Source organism: Dipodomys ordii, unplaced genomic scaffold (assembly GCF_000151885.1).
Source record: "Dipodomys ordii isolate 6190 unplaced genomic scaffold, Dord_2.0 Scaffold72, whole genome shotgun sequence".
Lineage (NCBI taxonomy): Eukaryota > Metazoa > Chordata > Mammalia > Rodentia > Heteromyidae > Dipodomys > Dipodomys ordii.
In genome coordinates, this window is record NW_012267288.1 from 901,599 (window position 1) to 923,744 (window position 22,146).

The window sequence follows — 22,146 nt, forward strand, 5'->3', positions numbered from 1 at the left end:
TATTAAGTGAAGTAAGCCAGGCCCAAAGAAACATAGGTCCCATGGTTTCCCTTATTTGCAATATCTAGTATATGTCTGAGTCAAGCAGAAAAGTTCAGATAAGGGAAATGAACCCTAAGATATGTATTCAAATTTTTTCTTTTATGCGATTGTTTATAACACATATAAGATTATTTCTTTGTTGCTTTGTATGCCCCTCCCCCACAGTATAACTCCTGCTTTCACTGTATTTGATGTACCATAATTTGTGGAGGGCAAGGGGAAAAACAAATCGTTTAAATAGGGATACAGGTGGACCCATTACAGCAATGAGATGTACAAGTCGTTATGTTGAAAACAAACTTTACAACTTTGGTGGGGGGGGAGTAGGAAGGTGGGGGGAAGATGGGAAGGGATGAGAAGGGGAAACAAAGGAGGAGGCTACAGTGCTTGATAAGAAATGTACTCATTATCTTGCCCATGTAATTGTAACCCCTCTGTACAGTATTTTCACAATAAAAAAATAACAAAAATGTCCCATTGTTCATTTAGTGATTTATAACCTCTTGCTTCACCCCAATTTGCTTTTCAGATTTACCAATCATGTTCATCCCACAGGAACTCTATGTTCCGGTCTTTTAGAGTTAGCTTAGGTTTTTCCAAATACCTTTTTACAGTTCACCTTCACACATATTATTTTCTCTCTCTGAAAGTTCCTGATGTCTGCTTGACCTGTGCACATCACCGCCCTATTACTTCAGTTGGGAAGGGGCTGTCCTCTACAGTCCCAGGGGCCATTTATGTTTGTCCTGTAGGACAGCTATTTATGATGTCTGTGTCCTATAACAGATGGAGCACTAGAGAGGACAGAGATGCACACATTGCTCAGCCTGTGGCATGCAGGAGACCCCATGTCACAGCAAACCTTGGTGATGCACCTTGTAGACACAACCTCTAGAAATGTATCTCTTTTCCAAACCAGTCACTGAAATTCAGTCATAACCCACACACTGATAGAGATCTATATTTCAGCAACAGCTTTTAAACAACATTATAAAGGCAGTGTGTCTTACTTTGAGCTGTAGTCGGACCCTGGTCAAAAAAAATTTCCAGCAGTTCTCCCTGGAGTCCACCAAGCCCAGACCACGAACTTCATTGCGGATTCCAGAAACTATCTTGTCCATCTCCTCTTCATTGAACAGATCTGAGATTTCTCCTGCCCCCAAAAGGAGTAGAATTATACCAGAATCATCGCCATCTAAATTTTGGACAGGATTTTAGAACACTTGAAATGCTCTCTTAAGACAAAAGGTCAGCTTGCATGATAAAGAGTTTGAAATGAGAAAGGCAATTTTTCTTTTACTTCTTCATGGACAAGGCAGAGAACACCTTGAGAGCGAGCAATGAGACACATGCACTATCCCTGGCATGAAGGAATAACATTGACTTCCCTGCAGGCCTCTCTAAGGCCCTGAAATCCATAAGCATACTTAGAGAGCAATATACCTCAAATTAGTTAGGTTTATAGGTTTCTCCCCAAAGACTGCCCCGGCAAACATCTCAAAGACAAATTATCTCTCTTTAAAGTTCACTGAAACTACAGATAATTTGTCATTGGGGGAAGATCTTTCAAGAAATGGGTTGGTTTAATCACCTGATGCCAGCAAGTCATTAATCAGCACGAGGAAGCTCTCATGTAGAACATGGGCATCTGTCAGCAGGAACACACAGGGCATGTTTTTGGCTCCGGTTCTGATGTACAAATGGGCAAGATCTACCTGTAGGGAAAGAAGGTCATCATTCACATTGTTAGGATGCCGGTGAGATGTGGGGAGATGGCAGTTCTATAACACTGTGCCGTTTCTCCCCATCACCCATTCCAGGAGACGGCAGCTGCACATCGCCTCCATTCTGACGCCTGGTCATGGGCGCTCTGAGTGCTAAATGCAGCAGAAGGATGAAGGCAGGTGATGCTGATGCTGCCACCACTTTCTTCTCACAGTGAAATGAGCACAGTGGTACCCATGGAAAGCAATGCAGGGGACGCAAGTCCACTGCTGACTTCAACTGTGCATTTCTTCCCAAGTAGCTTTTGTTCTTTGGTCAGTAGTAGGAAAAGTGTGAATTGTTTCCTTATTGGCAGGACTGGGAATTGACGCAGGGCCTTTTTCTTGCTAGGCAGGCACTCTATGACTTGAACCATATTCCTGTGTTTGATTTTAATTATTTATTTTCCAGAGAGGTTTATTTCCCCCCCCCCCTTGGGGCTAGTCTTGGGTCATGATATGCCCAAGACAGACCAAGAGTTTGCCCCACCTTTCCTGGCTTATTCACTGATATGAAGTATTGCTAACTGATGATCTCTGCTTCCCAAGTAGCTGAGATTACAGACACATACCATCCTACCCAGACTAAACTTAAAAATTTAAACAACACGTGTCATAAACTCTAAGTACTCTGTGTTGAAAGTACCATTCTGATTAAAAAGACAAAAATTTTAAACAATATAGTTCCTTAAATATGCTAGTTTTTTTGCATTTTACTTTCCCATTCTTGTCATCTATTTGCAATTATAAAAGAAGTGTCTTTTTAACCTCCATCCCATGAGGACACTAAGAATGTTTAATACTGAGTTTCATGAGTGCAGAGAACTTTTTATAAAATAAATCTACAAGCTAGGGTTATGCTGTTAAACCTATAACATGTATAAATACATATTAAACTGCCACAGGCAAATGACTCCTCTTGGGAACTTTCTCTTTTCTCTAGCTGGGAAGTACCTACTATATTCAAAACTTATGCTCTGTCTGCCATACAGAGGGTCAAGATGTACAGTCAGCTCTTCATAGCCACAGATGTGGCCAACAGTGACTAAAAATATCTGAGGGGGCGGGAATGTGCCTATAGAATACATGCAGACTCTTGGTATCATTTCCTAAATAAGACAACACATCAACCACACCATAGCATTCACATGATATTCGCTCTTTTCTTTGTGTGTGTGTGTGTGTTGTGTGTGTGTGTGTGTTGTGTGTGTGTGTGTGTGTGAGAGAGAGAGAGAGAGAGAGAGAGAGTAAACTGACATGGGGCTTGAACTGAGGGCCTCTCATGCTGTCAGATTTTTCTCTTGGACTTTTCTGCCTTGGGTGGCTCTGAACCATAATCCTCTAGATCTCAGCCTCCGAAATAACTAAGATTATAGGCATAAGTCATCAGCATCTGGCTAGATATTTTAATTTTTTTTCTGTCAGTCCTGGGGCTTGAACTCAGAGCCTGACACTGTGCCTGAAAGCTTATTTTGCTCAAGGCTACCACTCTACCATTTAAGCCACACCACCACTTCTGGCTTTTTCCCAGTAGTTCATTGGCAACAGTTGTCTTAAGGACTTTTCTGTCCAGGCTGGCTTTGAACCTCAGTCTTCAGATCTTGGCCTCCTGAGAATTCAGGATTACAGGCTTGAGCCATTAGCACCTGGCTGGTATTTTAATCTTTGTTCAAAGGAATGGCCCTTTAACATTAGTGACATATAGGTTCCATTGAATAAATAGATCAGAATAATGTTATAAAACAACAAAGCCACCCTATTTTCATGTAAAAGTTTAAAGCATGCAGGTGGGTGTGCATAGGTTATATACAAATATGTCATTGTGTAGAAGGGCCTTGGACATCCACAGAAGGGGGTTCTGACTCCAATCCTGCAACTTCCCTGTCTGCCAGCTTTCCTTACCCGAAGCTCTTGGACCCCATAGCCTTCAGTCAGAGTAATCTGAAAGACCTCAAGGCCACAGATGTGAGCTGCCAGCCTAGAGAGGCTCTGCTTGCCACTGCCCCCCACGCCAATTAAAAGGGCGTGACCCTGTGGGGTCCGAAGGATGCGGCTGACACGGCACCTGGCAATAGAAAACAGACATCACAACATAAAAACCTGCAATATTCAGAGACAGTGTTTACTCTGTTTTTTTTTTAAAGATCAACATTTAAAAACTAAATTCCAGTTTTTAATGGAAACTTTAGTCTTTTTCATGTTTCCCCATCAAAGACTTTTTGTCCTTGAATTATTTGGCTAGAAGACTTTTCCAGGCTAGTAACTGTGAGGGTGTGTGGGGGGCACACACATATAGGAGAGTACACACGTGTACTATGGCTTGAGGTCAGATCTTTGTGCTCTCACCCGGCTTTTTCACTCAAGGCTAACACTCATCTACTTGAGCCATACCTCCACTTCCAGTGTTTTTGTTAGTTGTTTGGAGATAAAGAATCTCTCTGATTTTGTCTGTCCAGCCTGGCTCCAAATCATGATTCCCGTATCTCAGCTTTCCTGATTAGTTGGCATGAGCCACCAATGCTGATAACATTTGAACTCTTATTGCTTTATGACTTAACATTTGAACTCTTACTGCTTTATGGCTTACCACAGTACTTAAAAAATATACTTGAGGCCTTGTGTCTAAGCTGCAAAGATTTTTGATGAGCAAGCAAGAAACCAATTGCATGTCAGCACCCAAGCCAAAGACATTTTGTTCCCTAAATCTTTGTTTAAGACAGGAGATTTGTTCAAAGTCTAGCAGACATTTACATGTGGTTCACTTATGTAGATGAAATACTTGTCTCTTAATCGAACTCTTCCTTCCATCACAGTGAAGACTTTGCCATGCCTGGGCTACAAAACAATAATTTACTGAAGCCTTTAGTATCATGAAGTAAAACTTCTGAAAAGATCTCTTGTTCTACAATGTTCTAAAGATCCTAAAAGTTTAGGCTACTGATACCATTGAAACATTTTTCAGTATGAATAATTTGATTTTAACATTACTAACAAGTTGGTTTGAAGAAATTAGTCAGAATTGTAAGTATTAAGAAAAACAAAATAAAAGCATATAAAATGCCCAAATATAAAACCTGGATGCCAGCAGAGCTGTTAAAGTTGCTATTTTGAAATCTAGGCCCAAATGATCCTAGATATTTGTTCTATAAAAGTGTTTGGGGAAAAAATTAGAGTCATTTATGATATAATCAGCACTTGGGAACATTTACAAAAACCTCTAATAACTAAAATGCATTATTATTATTATGTTATTGGGACTCAGAATTCTCAGGGCTCTTGCTTGGCTATTTCACTCAAGGCTGGAGCTCTACTACTTGAGTCACTACTCTAGTTCTACCTCTTTGCTGGCTAACTAGAGATAAGAGTCTTTTGGACTTGTCTGCCTAGGTTGGCTTTGAGTCATAATCCTTAGATTTCAGCTTTGTACACAGGTAGGATCACCGGCACCTGGCTTAAGACATTAATATTATTAATAATTTCATTTATCCTATTAAATTTTACTTTGTGTGGCCACATGAAAGAACTACATTGGGGAAATTGTAACATGAGCAAAGACCCAGGCTCCAAGTCCAGGTTTGCATTTCCTTGTATTGAGATCTTTACGTAACAAGGTCTGCTAAATGCCTCTTCAGGACACAAAGGGACATGCTCTTCAATCATCTCTAATAGTGAGTAAACCAGCTTCTCACTCACGTTCTCTGACCTCTTTGGCCATGGGAATCTCAGACTAAAGAAGGGCATGGAAAAACCCTTTACTTCATGCCAGTTTCACCTGAGCCATGACCTATGCACATTATCAGTGCATAACCACCCAGTAACAGATTTTAGCTAAAATTCCCTTTATCTGCATAATTAGTGGTTTACTGCAAAGGACTCAAACACACCATCATTACCTAGCAAGTTTTCAGTGGGTGAGAGGGAGGCCTCTGAAGTTTTCCTTCTGAACTTAAGCTAAACATTTCAGAGCAAATTCTTCTAAAAGTGGGCTCCATCTTTTTCGGGATTATCTTATTTTTCCCTCCTCCTTTTTAATTTATCTGTTCTTTTTGTTTCTTTCTCTCTTTTATTTCCTTGTTTTGGTTCAGTTGTGGGGGCTTGAACTCTGGGCCTGGGAGCTGAGGGACAGCTCCCTCAGCTCTTCAGCTCAAGGCTATTGCCCTACCAATTGAGCCACAGCGCCACTTCTGGCTTTATTCTGCTTATGTGGTGCTGAGGAATTGAACCCAGGGCCTCATGCATGCGAGGCAAGCGCTCTATCACTGAGCCACCTTCCCAGCCCTATTTCTTCTTTTTTGTTTTGTGCCAGTCAGTCCTGGGGCTTGAACTCAGAACCTGGGCACTGTCCCTGAATTTTCTTTTGTTCAAGGCTGGCGCTCTACCTTGAATAAAACTTCCACTTCTGGCTATTTGTTAGGTAAGTCTCAGAAACTTTCCTGCCCAGGCCAGCTTCGAATTATGATCTTCAGATCTCAGCCTCCTGAGTAGCTAAGATTACAGGTGTGAGCACCAGGACCTGACTCTTCCCTTTTAAATCATTGTCCATTGTCACTTACTAGAAGTCCTGGTGAGAGCTGAGGGTGATGTGGACTAGGAGAGCTGTGTTGGATGTAATGATATTATTGGCAGTAGCATCAATGTGAGTTGTCTATACAAGGCATACTAAATCCACCCAATCATTTCTCACTGCACTTAGGATACAATCAAAACTCCTTATCATCTAACAGAGCAGTGCTCTGAGTAAATAGGACCATTCTTGCTTCTCCATTCACATTGTATACTGCTCTCCCTGGGTGTTCTCTGCGCTGAAGCCTTATAACTCTTTCCTTTGGCTCTAAGAGGTTCTTGGCACTGCCCCATGAAACCTGCTTTCCGTATGCACTGTCCTTCTCCCTGATGGTCCTCTCACTTTTATTTATCCTTTTCATCTCAGCTTAAATATCACTTCTTCTTAAGGAGAGCCAGTCCTTCTTCAGGAATCCAGATACAGGCTTTATCCAGAATTCTGACATCTGAAATACTCTAAATCCAAAACTCTTTGAGAAAAGGCTACATCTGACTTTATAAGACAGGCTGCAGTCAGAATGAAGATAGACGGAGCATGTTATATACAAGTGCCTTCAAATTATGGACAAATGAGAAGTGATGGTTTTTGTGCTTAGATTTGGTTCACTTCCCCCAAATATTTCTCTATGTATATGCATATATTTCAACCCCCCCCCGCAAATTCCTAAATCCTCAACACTTTCTGGTTCATTAGGATCACATACTTTATTTCTCAGCCTGACATCACTTTTTGATATTTTTCTTGCCTGTTAATTCATGCCCATTTCAGTATCTTATCTGCAGGCTCTGTCAGAGAAAGATGAAAGGTGGTGCTCACTGCTGTAGCATCAGCACCGAGGACAAGGTGTGCCAGGAAAGATGTGGTAATGTGTAACACACACACACACACACACATATGGTATGAGGCATCTAGGGGGAGCCGGGCCCTGTGGGTCATGCTGTACCCAAGGATAGTCATCTTTCTTTAATTTTTCTGCCAAGAAAAAATGCCCTCCCTTTTTTGTTCTAATTTACCCAGATACTGAAGAAACTGGCTGTGTTCCTCTCTGACTTACAATAGGTACTCCACAAAACCTGCTTAATTGGTACAAACCAATTTCAGTTTCCTACTTATGAACCACGTGATTTTAAATAAATTACTTCTATTTCCCTTTCTTGCTATTCTTATCCACTGGGGCAGTGATGAAATGAAAGGAAATCTAGGATGGATGTAATGGTACTTTGGAAGTGGGCCTCTAAGTCAACTCACACGTGCTGCATGGCATCTTCAAATAAGACCAGGTGCATGGCGGCATTTAACTCATTGTAATTGTCCAACGTTTCTGTAAGAATCGTCCTCAGTACATCCCAATCATTCACTGGCATGTAACATGGGCGGTCCCTGCTGTTAGCAAAGTGGCAATAAATGAGGGGCTGTTGAAGCAGCGCCTGGCAGTCGACTCCCTGAGGACAAGGGAGATAAGTGGTCAGACTCACCCAGCACACCAACCAATCAATTCTGGAGCACATGGGAAAATGTCCTAAGTCCATCCCACACACTCCTGGATGTCAGCTCTTGTAGACAGGAACTATCCCACCACTTAGTCACTGCCTCCTTGAACCTCATCTCCAAAGCCAGCTGGTGCCAGAGCAAGTGGTGACCTCTGATACCCATACACTTACTTCAAAATATTTAGAAGCGGTTTCCAGCATTTTTTTCTGAAACAAATCACTATCTTTTGTATCTACCAATTTGTCTCCATAAACACGGCAGCACTCATGAAGCCACAGGTGCACTAAGTCACTGGGACCTTTTAAACACTCAGGAGATGCAAACAGAATCCCCTATAAGGCAAGAATGGGAAATGCAACTTTAATGCAAAAGATGATGACATGTCCAATCAGTTTCTCTTTAACATTTAACTTATATACCCAATGCTGACACTCCAAAGAAACCAAAGGAGGTGTGTGTGTGAGTGTATAAAAGTAACTTTACCTTCTGATAGTCTACGATTATAGAACTCTGCTTTTAAACAACACTTCATTAAGCACAGTCTTTCTGGCAGGTGCTAGAAATAGAGATGTGAAAGGAAATGGGCCATGTTATTAACAAGCTATTGTCTAAAGCTATGGTTTTGAGGCAGGTGTTGGAGTGATCCTGAGGAAAGTTCTACAGACACAAAGATATCCTGGGAAGCTTTCACATTTATCTCCCTCACAGGGAAACTGTAAGAAATAACCCTCCAATTATATCCGCTGTACATGGTAATCACTCTGCATCCATTTTGAAGAGTCAGACTTAGAATTTCCTTATAACTCAATGCATAAATACTGTCCTTTTGCCAGCTGTCGTTTGGGTCTGGAATGCCTTCCAAAGGTCAACATAGTAAATGCTTGGGTACCAAGTAGTTATGAAGGAGTTGGTGGGAACGTTTAAGACATGGGGTCTAGTGGGAGAACTTTAGGCGATTGGGGGGTGCCTTTCTCTCTCTCTCCCTTGTTCTCTCTCTTCTCTCTCTTACTCTCCCTCCTCCCACCATGAGGTGAGCAGTTTGGTCTACCATGTACCCCTGCCAACCACAATGTGCTACCACAGGCCAAAGCAATGGAGCCAACCAGTCATAGACTAATACCTCCAAAACCATAAGACAAAATTAATGTTTCTGCCTCGTAAGTTGATTATCACAGGAATCTCTTACTGTAACAGAAAGCTGACTTACACACCAGATAAGCAAGGCAATTTTCAATAACAAACCTCTAATATGTACAAAAATAATCATACACAATTGCTTTATGCAAAAGCATGACCAATTGCTTGTCTTATTTTGCACTTGATAAAAAAGCACTCAATCTAATCTGCCAAATTTCTTCCTTTGCTTCTATTGCTAAGTCCCTTTCTGGCATGGTATGAGCACCTCTGGATTTCATGTACTGAAACTTGATTTTCACTGAGATATTTATTAGTAACAAATGGAGCTATTTGGAAGTAACCAAGTCATGAGGGCACAAGTTATCTCATACAAGAAGTGCTAATGTTTACCTCTTGTGCCCTTCCATCACTTTTGCCTTTGGAAGGAAATAAACAGATGATATTTACTTCATAGAGAACTTTATGAGTATAAAATAAAGCAAAAAACCCACATATAAATTCTATAAATGAATACCATTAACATTTGTTATAATGACTCTTCTACTTGAGAAGCATTTAACAGAGTAGTTAAGGTACCTGGAAGATGCTTGATAGGTCTCTCAGGTTAAAGATGTAGTGGAATTTAATGGCTGTTGTTAAAAAGTTCTTTGTCATCATCTGATGGATCGCTATTGTGGCTTGGACCAAAGAGGGGCTGCTTTTGAGAACTGATAGACAAAACACTTGCTGCTGCAAATGGAAGCTAAAGATGTGGCCATAGATGGTGGTTAGTGCATCCCCAGAGGGAAAGTTGAAGGCAAACACTGTGAAATGTCTCTGAAAAAAAAAAAAGCAAATAGGAGTAGTACCAAATAGGGATAACTATACCAAAAAATTGCAAAAAGTGGCTTCTCCTGGATTACAGCCCCACTGCCATGGAATTTCCTAGTGCTTTTCCACTCAGACCCATAGCTTAGGCCAGGTGACTTGATTGATGGTGACTCTGCCAGTCACCACTAGTCACGCATGTCTGCACCTGTTCTCTTAAGCCTATGGACTTTCCAGGCACTCTGAAAGGCATATAAAGGTGGAGAAACACAAAAAGCACAGCTGCATTTTTCTCAGTCATTCCAGTCAATGCCATGCCACGCTAAATTAACTAACAGTCAACCCACAGATATTCATCTGGGAGCCAAGATCAGCAGTCAGGTAGCTCATCTGAGCTGATTCAAGAAAGGGAGAAGGCAACTGCTGGGTGCTGGTGTTACTTGTGGGTTGGGGGTGGGTGGGCAGGTTGGTGTCAAACTATTCTAAAGCTATATATACACAGAAAAACATGATGTCTATATGTTTATAGCAGCTTTGTGCCTAGCTGCCAAAATCTGAAAGCAACCAGGCTGTTTTCAATAGGGGAAATGAATACACTGTGTACATTCATTCAATGAATCATATCCTATGATTAAAAGAAATGATCTGACAGGTAGCAGTGGCTCCTGCATATAATCACTACCTACTCAGGAGGCTGAGATCTGAGGATCATAGTTCATAGCCAGCTGAGGTAGACAGTTCCCAGACTTTTATCTCTAATTAACCAGCAAAAAGTGCAAAAAGCTCCAAACAGGGGTGTGGCTCAGTGGTAGAGCACTCAACTTGAGTGAAAAAGCCAAAGCAAATGTGAAAAGCCCTGAGTTCAAGCCCCAGTACTAGCATGCATGTATGTGCATGCCCATTCATACATACACACAGAAATGATCAAACCACTAAATGAGATGCCAAGCTTAGTGAAAAAAGCCAATCTAAAACAGTATTTGTACTACATGATTCCAACGATATGACATTCTGAACAATTATCCAAGATATGGAGACAGTAAAAAGTTCATCACTTAGGAAACTAATGTTCAGAATGCAGAGAGGTCTTAAAACTTAACACCACAACCTTGATTCAAACATGGGCAGGAGGTTGCAGCAGACATTTCCCCAAAGAAGATGTTGAGCAAGCATGTTCTAATCCCAGGAGGGAGAGAGATTGAGAGAGAGAGAGAGAGAGAGAAAGACACACACACACACACACACACGATTACCTCAGCAGTTATAACTAATGTGAGAAGCTATCAAAATGAAGTATGTTTGGGGGAGAAGAATGAGGGACTACAAGGAGCACTGTTCTTTCAGTTAATTTTGCTAACAACTTAAATTTACTCTAAAAATTTATAATTAATAATAAGCAAAAGCTTTTAAGCCTATCTAAATGTCCAGCAGAAATCTTACTTTGTACCCCAAAGCATTAAGAAACAAGAGATACCATTTCAAGTGTGACATTTGAGGGGTATGGCAGAGAGCAGAACTGAAGGCCCTACCTGCAGCCGCGGGTTGATTGTGAAGCTACCCACCATGGGGTTCATGCAGGCCACGTACTGGCAGTTGTGGATCTCTTTAAGCATCACCTTCTGTCTATCATACCTGAAGGGCAGAAAAGGGAGCCTTAAATTCTGAAGCTAGAGACACAAAAACAAGGCAACCTGACAGATCATAAAGAATTTCATCACCAACTCTGGCATGACCTTGAGGTTAACCTTGTTAGTCATATTTTGGGAGCCATCAAAAACAGCCCAGAAACCTGACAGAGCTCCTTGGATGCCAGGATCAAGATCTGATGCTGAATCAATAGAACTACTACTGGTTCATTGATTCTCAAATGGCTCTTTCTGAATGAAAGTCTTGCACATACCCACAACAAGCCTTGGTGGGTGGAGCTTGTCCTGTGTTTGATGTCATGGACTTTAAAGTTCAATACAACCACATGCTTACATCCTACATAATAAGGTTAAGTTTCCTTTTAGCAATTTAGTGAGAGATTATTCTTTAAAAAGGACATATTTTCTGGATAGTTATGTTTCTAGGTTACTTTCCTATCCAATCTCTGAAGCAAAACTCTGGCATGTAATGTGATGCAAAAATGATACAAAGTAAATCCCAAACATGTTACAGGCAATGTTCATCTATTTTAATAATCAGATTCAAGGAGAGAAAGAGACGGAGTTACCTACCAGTGTCCATAATCAATGTGCTGTCGAATCAGAGTGTGAGGCTGGGCAGTGCCATAAAAGTCCACTTCAGGCATGTTCATGTCATCAATGAAATAAATCAGTTTTTTCTTCCCTGCTGGACCATAAGTCCGACCAGCTTTTTTCTCTAGAGGTTTCTCAAGGATTCCTGAAATAAATATAGATTCTGTCTACCCATGTCTGGCAGAATGTAACTTCTCTGTTTTTATTCTCCCTGCCCTTAAATTCTTCTCCTCTTGATTCATTTGTCCCCTGGTATCAAAGATCATTTGTCCATTATTTAATACCAGTGGTTCATGCCTGTAATCCTAGCTACTCAGAAGGCTGAGGTCTGAGGATTGTGGTTCAAAGACAGTCAGGGCAGAAAAGAGTCTCTTCTCTCCAATCAACTACTCAGAAAACACCAGAAGTGGTGCAGGGGCTCAAGTGGTAGTGTGCTAGCTTTGAGCACAAAGAGGCTCAGGGATAGTGCTTGGGCTAGAGTTCAAGCCCCAGGACTTGCAACAAAACAAAAACAAAAAACTTAGGCAAAGACATTGCCACATCCATGGCTTTACTCCTGATGATGACCACAACAAATAAGTCATTTGTTAAATCAACAATTAACTGAACAAAGACAGGTACAATGTAGAAATACCTTTTTTCAGGTAACATCTGCACATGTTCAAATACTGGCTGGACTTCAGTTCCATTGGACCTAGCTGTTTGGCTCCCACCCCGTCTATCTTTCTGTTTTAATGTCGTCACTTTCCCCTCCTAGCCCACCTCTTTCCTTTTGTATCCTGTGTATCCGCTTAGCAGTTTAACACCCTCCCATCTGGTTAGATATGAAATTTCATAGGAACCTTTCTCCTAGTCCCTTATCTGCTCATCCACATTCTGTAAATGGTACCTCACATCATTTTCTTATGTTCTCAACTTGTCACTTCCCTTTCTACAATTTTGGCCGAGGGTCATATTACATTTATCTAGTACACTGCTCAAAGGATTGCCCTTCCTACCTCAGACTCTTCTTCCTAAAAGATGGCTCCTGCCTGATCAGTTCCTTACTCCCTTCACTGGTTCACTTCATACCAAGTGAAATGCTGTCTCCTCTTGTTTTGTCTGATTCTCTATTACAGTGGTTAGTTAGCCCAAGTTGCCTAGAACTGCCTCAATTTTAACACTAATGTCCAATGAAACAGAAAATTCCTTTGACAAACTGGGCAGTTGGTCCATTTTATCTGCAGAATACCCTATCGGCCTTGTGGCTTTCCATAATTTCTTAACCTGATTCCTGCACATCTGTCAGCTCATTAAATCTGCCCCACAACTTTCCTCCCTTCCACATGTGCTTAAGCTGAACCTTCTATCCTAAAGCTAGCCTTCACTCACACTGCCTCAAGGGTTTGAAAGCACATTGACAACATGAGCTCTTTCTAGTCCTCATTTTAATAAGCTATCTCTAAATCTTATTTATGTCTACAACCCTGCTGCAAATGAACTAGGTCAACTCAGATCATAGCTACATAATTTGTTCAATTGCTGAACAATAGCCTAATTCTTCATTTACAAGTCATAAATGGATTCTTTCCTTCATGTCTATAAACAACCACCACCACAACAAAAACATATACCTGGCATAAGGCCTGTGAAAACATAGTATTTGCTAAAGAAATGAATAAAATAATGCTGACTTTGCATCTAGCTATTTCATGCCATAAAGACAATTTTTAAAGAAAAAGCATTGTTGGCTGAGTTGATATAAGTGTATAAGGAAGTTCTATCATTCTTCACTGATACAGCTAACAACACACACACACACACACACACACACACACACACACACACACACACACACACAGAGCGCATGTACACAGCTCTTTCCTAGGAACCTGTATTCAGAGAAATTCAAGTTTCAATGACCTACCAAGACTAGAGTTTTGCTGCCTCTCTTTCAGCCTGGCCCGGTGGCTGCCAATATCAGATCTTACACAGTTCCTCTCTACATCTCATGCCCACTTCCACATCCTTCCTGACTGTGAGAAAGCCCAGATTCTGTTCTTCTTTTGAGGACATTGATATTTATTCAGCCACTTGAAAATTATTTTTAAAACTTATTTTGAGATTTAATTAGCAATTTGTGTCCTGTTGTTAACATCAGTACAATTTTGATGAATTTGTCCTGAGTCAATCCTTTCGTTGAGCTTTTCCTGTATAATGTTTGGCTCCACGAAATCAATTAAGAAAAAGCAACCAAGTAGTTTAGAGGTAACATAATAAATACAGAGGATAGAAGCCAGTGCTGGTGGCTCACGCCTTAATCCTAGCTACTCAGGAAGCTGAGATCTGAGGACTGCAGTTCAAAGCCATCATGGGTACAAAAATCTATACGATTCTTATCTCCAATTAACTACTAAAAAAGCTGGGAGTGGAGCTGTAGCTCAAATGGTAGAGTGCTACCCTTGAGGCAAAAAAATCTCATAGACAGTGCCCAAGCCTGAGTTCAACACCCCCAGGACTGAAAAATCTCATAGACAGTGCCCTGGCCTTGAGTTCAACCTCCCCAGGACTGGCAAAATTTTGTCTTAAAAGAGGAAATTTTTGCTTTTCTAAAGAATAATTACTCAAATATGATCACATATAAAATAAAAATCTAAACTCTCAATGACAATTAAACAAAGTATATTTACCCAGGATGATGAGAAGTAAAAATTCAACTGAGGACTGAGCAAGCTGTGGAAAACCTAGGAGGAGCAGTGTTCCTTGTGGGCTGCAAGCTGGCTCCAGCCTTAGCACCTGCTGATCTCATTTCCGGTATAGCAATGGAGGGAGACACACTTACTCTGCAAGGCTGCAGACGTCGTATAGTAGTTGAAAGGCACCCGGGACACTATATAATCTTCAGAGAGACTTGCCAGTGTGTCACTCACAAATGCTGTTTTTCCAACTCCTGCATTACCTACTAGCATGAGTGGTTTTCCTTTCTTAAGCAACAACTTGGTGAAGTACCTAAGACGAGTTGTCTCTGCTGTGTGAACCAGAACAGTCTGGGGGGAGGGAGGAAACAGAACGAGGATGAGAGAGAGAGACATCAAAATTTCACATGGTCACTTAAGAATTGAGATCCAAAGAGTTTTCAGCGTGATTTAACATCAAAGAAGATAGAATCTACTTGATTCTGAGTCGTCTGAGTTCAGACAACACAGCTTCAGTGGACCAGTGGAGGCATCCCAATGCCATAGCCAAAGGAACTAATTGATATGCCTCAAGGCTCCTAATCACAGATTGCCACCCTCTCCCCAACCTGGCCTTAGGCACCAAGGGAACAGAGTGGCAAGCAACCAAGTGTCCTTCACTCTTCAGCAGCTGGCCAAACACCTGAAACGTCAAGCCACTTGTGAAGTGAATGTGATTTGGAGCAATGCCTTGGCCCACGGAAATGAAATCCATGCCTGAGTGGAAATAGACCAGCTTAGGGGACAACAGTGACTTTACAGTGGAATATTCACAAATTGAAAGCACATTTGGAATGCCTTGAACTTGAAGTTCAAGGCAAAACTAAGTCCAGCAAGAGCAGAAGACCCTATCTGAAAAAATAAACTAAAAAAGGGCTTGCTACAGTTTTTTAGCAAAAACTCTATACTTGCTCTAAAGCTTAAATCATACTTTGAAAACATAGCATATTGTTTCACAAAGGTTTTGGAATGGCTTAGAGAATAAAATAAAATGAATAACATGAATAAATAAAATTTAGACTCAAGGAACACAGCTTAAAATCTAAGATAAGAACAGAGGATAGTACATGAAGACAGAAAATCAAATTTTGCACAATGATTAATAGACTGCTGACATTTGGATGCATTTCTTGGTGGTCAAACTTAAATTTCAAACTCAAATTTCACACAGTGATTAATAGATAGTTGACATTTGGGTACATTTCTGGGTGGCCAAGGGCTGGGGGAACTACTTCTAGGATCCTATTGTTCATAAGCAGTACAAACAAGCAAATGACATTCTTTCCTAGCTGGTTATTATATTCTGAGCACAGCTGAGTATTTCGAAGATCACTATAGATCATCTTTGTGGTATGAACATTTATTCAAAAGTTGCTTTTAAACTCAGTTATATTCCAGGCCTCCTGAAAGGTAGACTGTGTTCAATTCAAGACCTTACTTTCTCATTTGACTTGTTTGCTTACTGTACTCTAACCAACCTGGCTTTTTGCTGGTTATTTTGGAGATAAGAGACTCACAGATTTTTCTGCTTGGGCAGACTTTGAACCACAGTTTTATTTAGTTAGTTAGAGGGCTTGAAATCAAGACCTGAGTACTGCCCCTGATCTTTTTTTTTTTTTTTTCCAGTTGTGGGGCTTGCACTCTGGGCCTGGGCTCAACTCTTCAGCTCAAGGCTAGTGCTCTACCAGTCTGAGCCACAGCTCCACTTCTGGCTTCTGCTTGTTAATTGGAGGTAAGAGTCTCATGAACTTTCCTGCTCAGGCTGGCTTTTGACCATGATCCTCCTGAGTAGCTAGGATTACAGGTGTGAGCCACGAGTACACAGCTGGAACCAGAGTTTTTGACATCCCAGGCTACTGACTAGCTAGAATTATAGACATCAGCTACCAGCACACTAAGTTGCCATCTTCTTTTGACTTTGGCTATCATCCCTTTTCATCACATAATAATACCAATAAGTAACACTTACTAGGTCCAAGTATGTGGCACACTACTAAGCCAGTTACATGTGTGGTGCCACATGATACAGGTACAGGCATTTATAACATATAACATGAGGATGTTCTTATTATGATTTCCATGTCAGAGACTATGAAGCTAAAGCTTAGAGGGCCTAGGAAACTGGACAAGTGTCCTAGCCAATGATGTTGCCCGAATCTGCTGGAGGACAGAGCCCCATCTCACCTCCCATACACGATGCTTTGCAGGGCGTGAATTCTGGAGCCAGGGTTTGAATCCTGCTCTTCTTTTCCAGTGTAACCAACTCTTCTTAGTTTTTTTTTTCCAGGATTTAAAAATTCAGTTCTAGTGTTCTAGAAAGCCCCTTGATCAGGACTATGCCATTTTATACTTACTACCAATGGAACTGTGACACATTAATCTTGTTGTCTTTGTTTCCCCACATGTGAACAGGGGCTAGTAACGATCCATAAGAAGTTGTTGTACAGCATTTGAAAAAGGGGTGGATCCATGATAAACAAATGCTGCTAACTTGCCATTATTATTACTATTATTATTATTGATTCCCATGGTTCTTTTCTAATAAGTTAATAGACTGTTAATCAAATAGCCACATCTGGAACAGCTGTTTGCATGTATAGTAAGACCACAAAAATCTGAATACAAGATATTGCTGATACAGTGAACCAATATGTGGTATCAGTGTTTGTATCTTAGGGACTTTTTGTTCAAGTGTAATTCTCAGCCAGTTAAATAACATTTTTAGGCAGGATGAAGAAGAGAAGAGATTCCAAAATATACAAAGTAGCTGTAATAGTCATCACTGGATCCTTATACACTTGTCTCTGCTTCTTCCTTCCTGACAGATCCCACACAGTTTGACCCAGTTCACTTAGTGAAGTTTAGATGAATGACTCCCCCAAAGGGCCTTGTGCTAAAGGCTTGGTCCCCACTGTGGGCAGTGTTAGATGTTACTAGAACCTTGAATAAGGAGGTAGGGCCTGGAAGGAAATTCTTAGGTTACGTCCTTAGACCTTGAAGGGGATTGAGGGACCCCAGTCCCTCAATAGAGGGATAGAGGCAGGATGGATGGAATGAAGCAGGGCTGTAAGACTTTTTGGATTCTATAAAACAAGACATGTTTGCAAACATGTTATCTTTTAAGAAAAGAGAAAAATGACTGCCTAGGCAACTGAAAGATGAAAAGAGTTACCACTGTTACCATGGGCCCACAAGGCACAGGATGAGGCTGTCTTCTTCTTAGTTCTGGAGAGTAAGACATGGCTGTGATCTCAGTGTGCCAGGACGCTACCACCCCATGCCTCAGAGCCAGGACCACTGAGGGGACCATGGGGGTGCAGTTGCCAACTCAGGGACAAACTACATTTAAGTTGTCAACACTGCACTGAAGGGACAACACTGCCTCCTCAGTGGGCCCAGAGAACAGCACGAAGCCAAAGAGGATTATTCTTAAATAGTAATGATCGAATTGAATTTTCCTTGCTAGACTTTGAAATTTGAGGTCAGGTGGGCACTTTCTGTTTTCTCCTGTTTCGAATAAAAAGTCTATCCTACTGCTGTCCCCCCAGAGTATTTTTTTTTGTAAGAGATAACTTCTCTGGTTTTAAGGTTGGGAAAGACTTCTGTCTCAAAACACTTGATATATGATAGTGCATATTGATTTAGAACTTGAAATGGATGGTGGAATGGGTTAAGACTTTTGGCCAGCTGGACAAGTGAGTGGATTTTGCATGTTAGAAGGACATAGGATCTAGAAAGTCCAGAGGGCAGAGTGTTTATAAGCTGAGTTTTGTCGTTTCTAAAATTCCTATGCTGAAGCCTTAACCCCCAGTACTCTGGTATGTGTATTTGGAAACAGAGCCTTTAAGAGAAGCCCAAGTTAAAATGAGGCCACTAGGATTGGACCTCATTCAATGTAACTGATGGCCTTGTGAGAAGAGAAAATTGGGGCACAGAAGGAGGTAGTAGCCAAGGAGTCACAAACAGAAAAAACCATGTGGGACACAGCAAGAGGCGCCACTTCTTGTAAGCCAAGAAGAGAGGCCTCAGGACAGGATGCCTGCCAACACCTCAGTCCCGGATTTACAGCCTCCAGAACTATGCTAGAATATGTTTCTATTGTTTGAGCCACTCAGTGCATTATACTAGCAAACTAATGTAAGCAGAGGAGACAGATTTGGATACAGCGACACACATAGGAAAAATATTAGGTGAAGACTGGAGTCAGGCTACCATAAGCCAAGAACACCAAGATTGCAGGGAAATACCAGCAGCTAAGAGGGAGGGGCTTCATAGCCCTCAGAATGAACCCAACCTGCCAACACTTTGAACCTGGACTTCTAGACTCATGGTGAATAAGTAACTGCCTGTTTGTGGTATCCAGTTTTAGCTTCTAGTCCCAGCTGAAGGAAATACATGCTGCGGGTTTTCTGTTATTGGACACTAGCTGTCTGGTTGCAGATATAGAAGAAATCATCTACACCCTGTTTACATAGTTCTATTTGAAATAACAAGTTCAAAATCAATAAAAATGATTTTGATAGCTGAGTGCTGGTAGTTCATGCCTGTACTCCTACTCAGGAAGTTGAGACTTGGTAGATATAGTCCATAGTCATCCATAAGCAGCAAAAGGCCAAACTGGAGGCATGACTTAAGTGGTAGAGAGCCATCCATGAGCAAATAAGTCAGGTAAGAGCTTGGGGTCCTGATTTCAAGCTATGGTATGAGCAAATAATGATTTTTAGAAATAAATATAATAAACAGGAAATAAGATTACAGCAGAATAAGGCAACAAAGAATAATTCACTTTAAGAGAAAGGTAGGTGGAGAATCAGTCTATGGAGAGAAACAATAAAGAAGGTTGGCCATTTCTGCCTTGGAAATCTAGGGTTAGGGTCAAAGAAGGAAGTTATAAGTGAAAAGTGCTAAGAAATTTACAGAAGCTCAGAAACAATAATCAGTGAATTATCTTAATGATGCCTCCAATTTCCCCAAACTCATGAAGGTTCCAGGAAAACATAAAGAAAAAAGTTACCACAGAATTAAGAGAAAGAAAAGAAAAGATTGCAAAAATATAAGCCAGCTCACCAAGCATTTTTGGCATTTGCTGTGCATGTCAACACAAAGATTTCTCCATCTGGTAAGAATGAAATGTTCTGAAACAAAGGCTCAAATTGGCATGATTCCACACACCTACCTGTAGAGGTGCATCTGCATCCATACTGAATTGGGGAACTGTGTCAGCCCAAGGCAAGAATTTCTTGGTCTCGTGGTCCAGATAGTAATCAAAGATGGTTCCCTGGGATGGAAACTTCACAGCTTTCATCTCTTTATGCCACCACCGACTGAAGTCAGCTTGGCAATTGAAGAGCTAAAGGGACCAAAAGAACCCCTTATTGTACACTGAAAGTAATTGGGAAATCACATAAAATCTCCAAACCCTGGTGCAGAGCCAAATCACAAATGAAACCCCAGATATGGAGTTGAGGAACTCACCAGACAGAGAGACAGATGGATAGATGCATGGATGGATGGATGGCTGGATGGCTAGACAGACAGACAAACAGATATAGCTAGATAGACAAACAGTTGTAGTGAGCAATCCTACCATATAAGTTGATCTGTAATTGGCCTACAGCCATGAGGTACATGTGTAGAGGCATAGTTATTCACATGTAACCAAGGTAAAGTTGGGCCTTTGATCATCTCTCAGGTTTCCAATCTAACAATGCCATGACACAAAGTTTTGCACCAAGAAACACAGGACAGTGGTTATCTATGTTGGTGCTGATTTCTACCAACGTTTATAGCAACTGGTGGAAAAATGAGGACAATAAGAGGACTGGCAATATCATTAGCAAGACTGGCAATATTATTCAATACTGTGCTTTATTCCAAGTTCGTGGCATCCGGGCCCTGTGTGTGTGTGTGTGTGTGTGTATGTGCCAGTCCTCAGGGCCTAGGTGCTGTCTCCAGGCTTTTTTTTTTTTTGCTGAAGGCTGGTGCTTACTTACCACTTGAGTCACAGATCCATTTCTGGCTTTTTGGTGATTAACTGAAGACAAGAGTCTCATAGACTTTCCTGTTTGGACTGGTTGTAAATCTCCATCCTCAGATCTCAGCCTCCTGAGTAACCACCAAAGTTCATCCCTCCTACAAATTACTACAAAAACATTCTAAACCTGGATCCCCACACAGAAAAGGAGATGGAGAAAGGTAAAGGTTTGGCTTCCAGCGGAATGAAGCCGAAACATCTGGCTGAAATGTCTACAGAGACCAAATCCTGTCCCCAGAAGATGTACAGAGGCAGCACACATGCTCTCTGGACTGGGAGGCCTTGGATCTTACCTAACAACAGTTCAAACTCCCTGTTGCTAGATTAGGATGTTAGAAACATAGAGCAAGAAAAACAGTTTCTGAGTACCAGAATGAATGAAAACCTTTCTAACCCCATAGGATGGCCTGGCCTAGTAGATTTTGGTAAACCCTAGAACTATCATGTGTGTCTACTGCCAGACTTCAGATCTCATTTTCCCCAATACATGCTTTTACAAAGAAATTGGATGAGAATTAAAATTATATATATATATATATATATATATATATCTATAAGAACATAAAATATGTAACAAAATCAAGTTTAACAATCAGGTCCATAAAAACAAAGTGTGTTCTCTCAAATATCCATTATCACAGTAAAATAGACTACATTAAAATGAATTAAAAAGAGTGGTAATTGTTTTCAACAAAATATCATAGTGATAATAAAAAGAAGTATTTCTTGTTGTTTGAACAGAAAAAAAATTGCTTCACCTGAAAACTACCTCACCAAAAAAAGTTTGGTGACAAGTTCCTGATTCCTCAATTCATTCAAAATAAAACGCCAAGCCTTTCTGCCTTGGTAGAAATTGCCAATGATTGAGAGCCACAGGGGTGACCTGCTTTAAGGCAGGTCACATTTAAGGCAGTGACCTTCAGATCAGGGAGGAGACAACACCAGAAAGAGCCCCACCTGTGATCTGTAAGAACTTTATGTGTTCAAGACACTGGACAGTGCCACTGGGGTAGGGAAAAATAGGTAGGGTCAGACCCAGATACTTGTAAATAATATGACAATGTTTAATTGTAACTTTTGTTTTCTTATTATCTAGTTGAACAACATTATCAATTTATGAGTATGATGCATCATCATCAATGAACCCCACTTTATTTGTATTAAAGCAATAGGAACCTGAATTTTGGATACCTGTATTGTAGATAAAAATCATGTGACTCAATTTGTATTTTAAGAAATCACTGAGTGCTAAGTGGATAGTAAATCCTGGGACAAATGGAGGCAACTTCAGAAGCCAAGTAAGAAACAGTGGTACTCAGGAAGAGTGGGTAGGTGCACTTTGGAGATTGTTTGC

At 40.9% G+C, this 22,146-nt stretch overlaps 1 protein-coding gene across 1 annotated transcript in view; it reads right to left on the reverse strand.

Annotated features, from left to right (window-relative positions):
* Dnah11 (dynein, axonemal, heavy chain 11) overlaps positions 1-22,146 on the reverse strand; it is a gene marked incomplete at its 5' end in the record, with an annotated part of 289,761 nt that overhangs the window by 111,903 nt on the left and 155,712 nt on the right. Inside the window, 10 exons of the mRNA XM_013023983.1 lie at positions 1,053-1,195; positions 1,634-1,757; positions 3,708-3,870; positions 7,618-7,811; positions 8,031-8,192; positions 9,574-9,813; positions 11,334-11,436; positions 12,024-12,189; positions 14,866-15,070; positions 19,935-20,108. Of these exons, the coding sequence (XP_012879437.1) occupies positions 1,053-1,195; positions 1,634-1,757; positions 3,708-3,870; positions 7,618-7,811; positions 8,031-8,192; positions 9,574-9,813; positions 11,334-11,436; positions 12,024-12,189; positions 14,866-15,070; positions 19,935-20,108 (1,674 nt within the window). The remainder of the gene's footprint in view (positions 1-1,052; positions 1,196-1,633; positions 1,758-3,707; positions 3,871-7,617; positions 7,812-8,030; positions 8,193-9,573; positions 9,814-11,333; positions 11,437-12,023; positions 12,190-14,865; positions 15,071-19,934; positions 20,109-22,146) is intronic.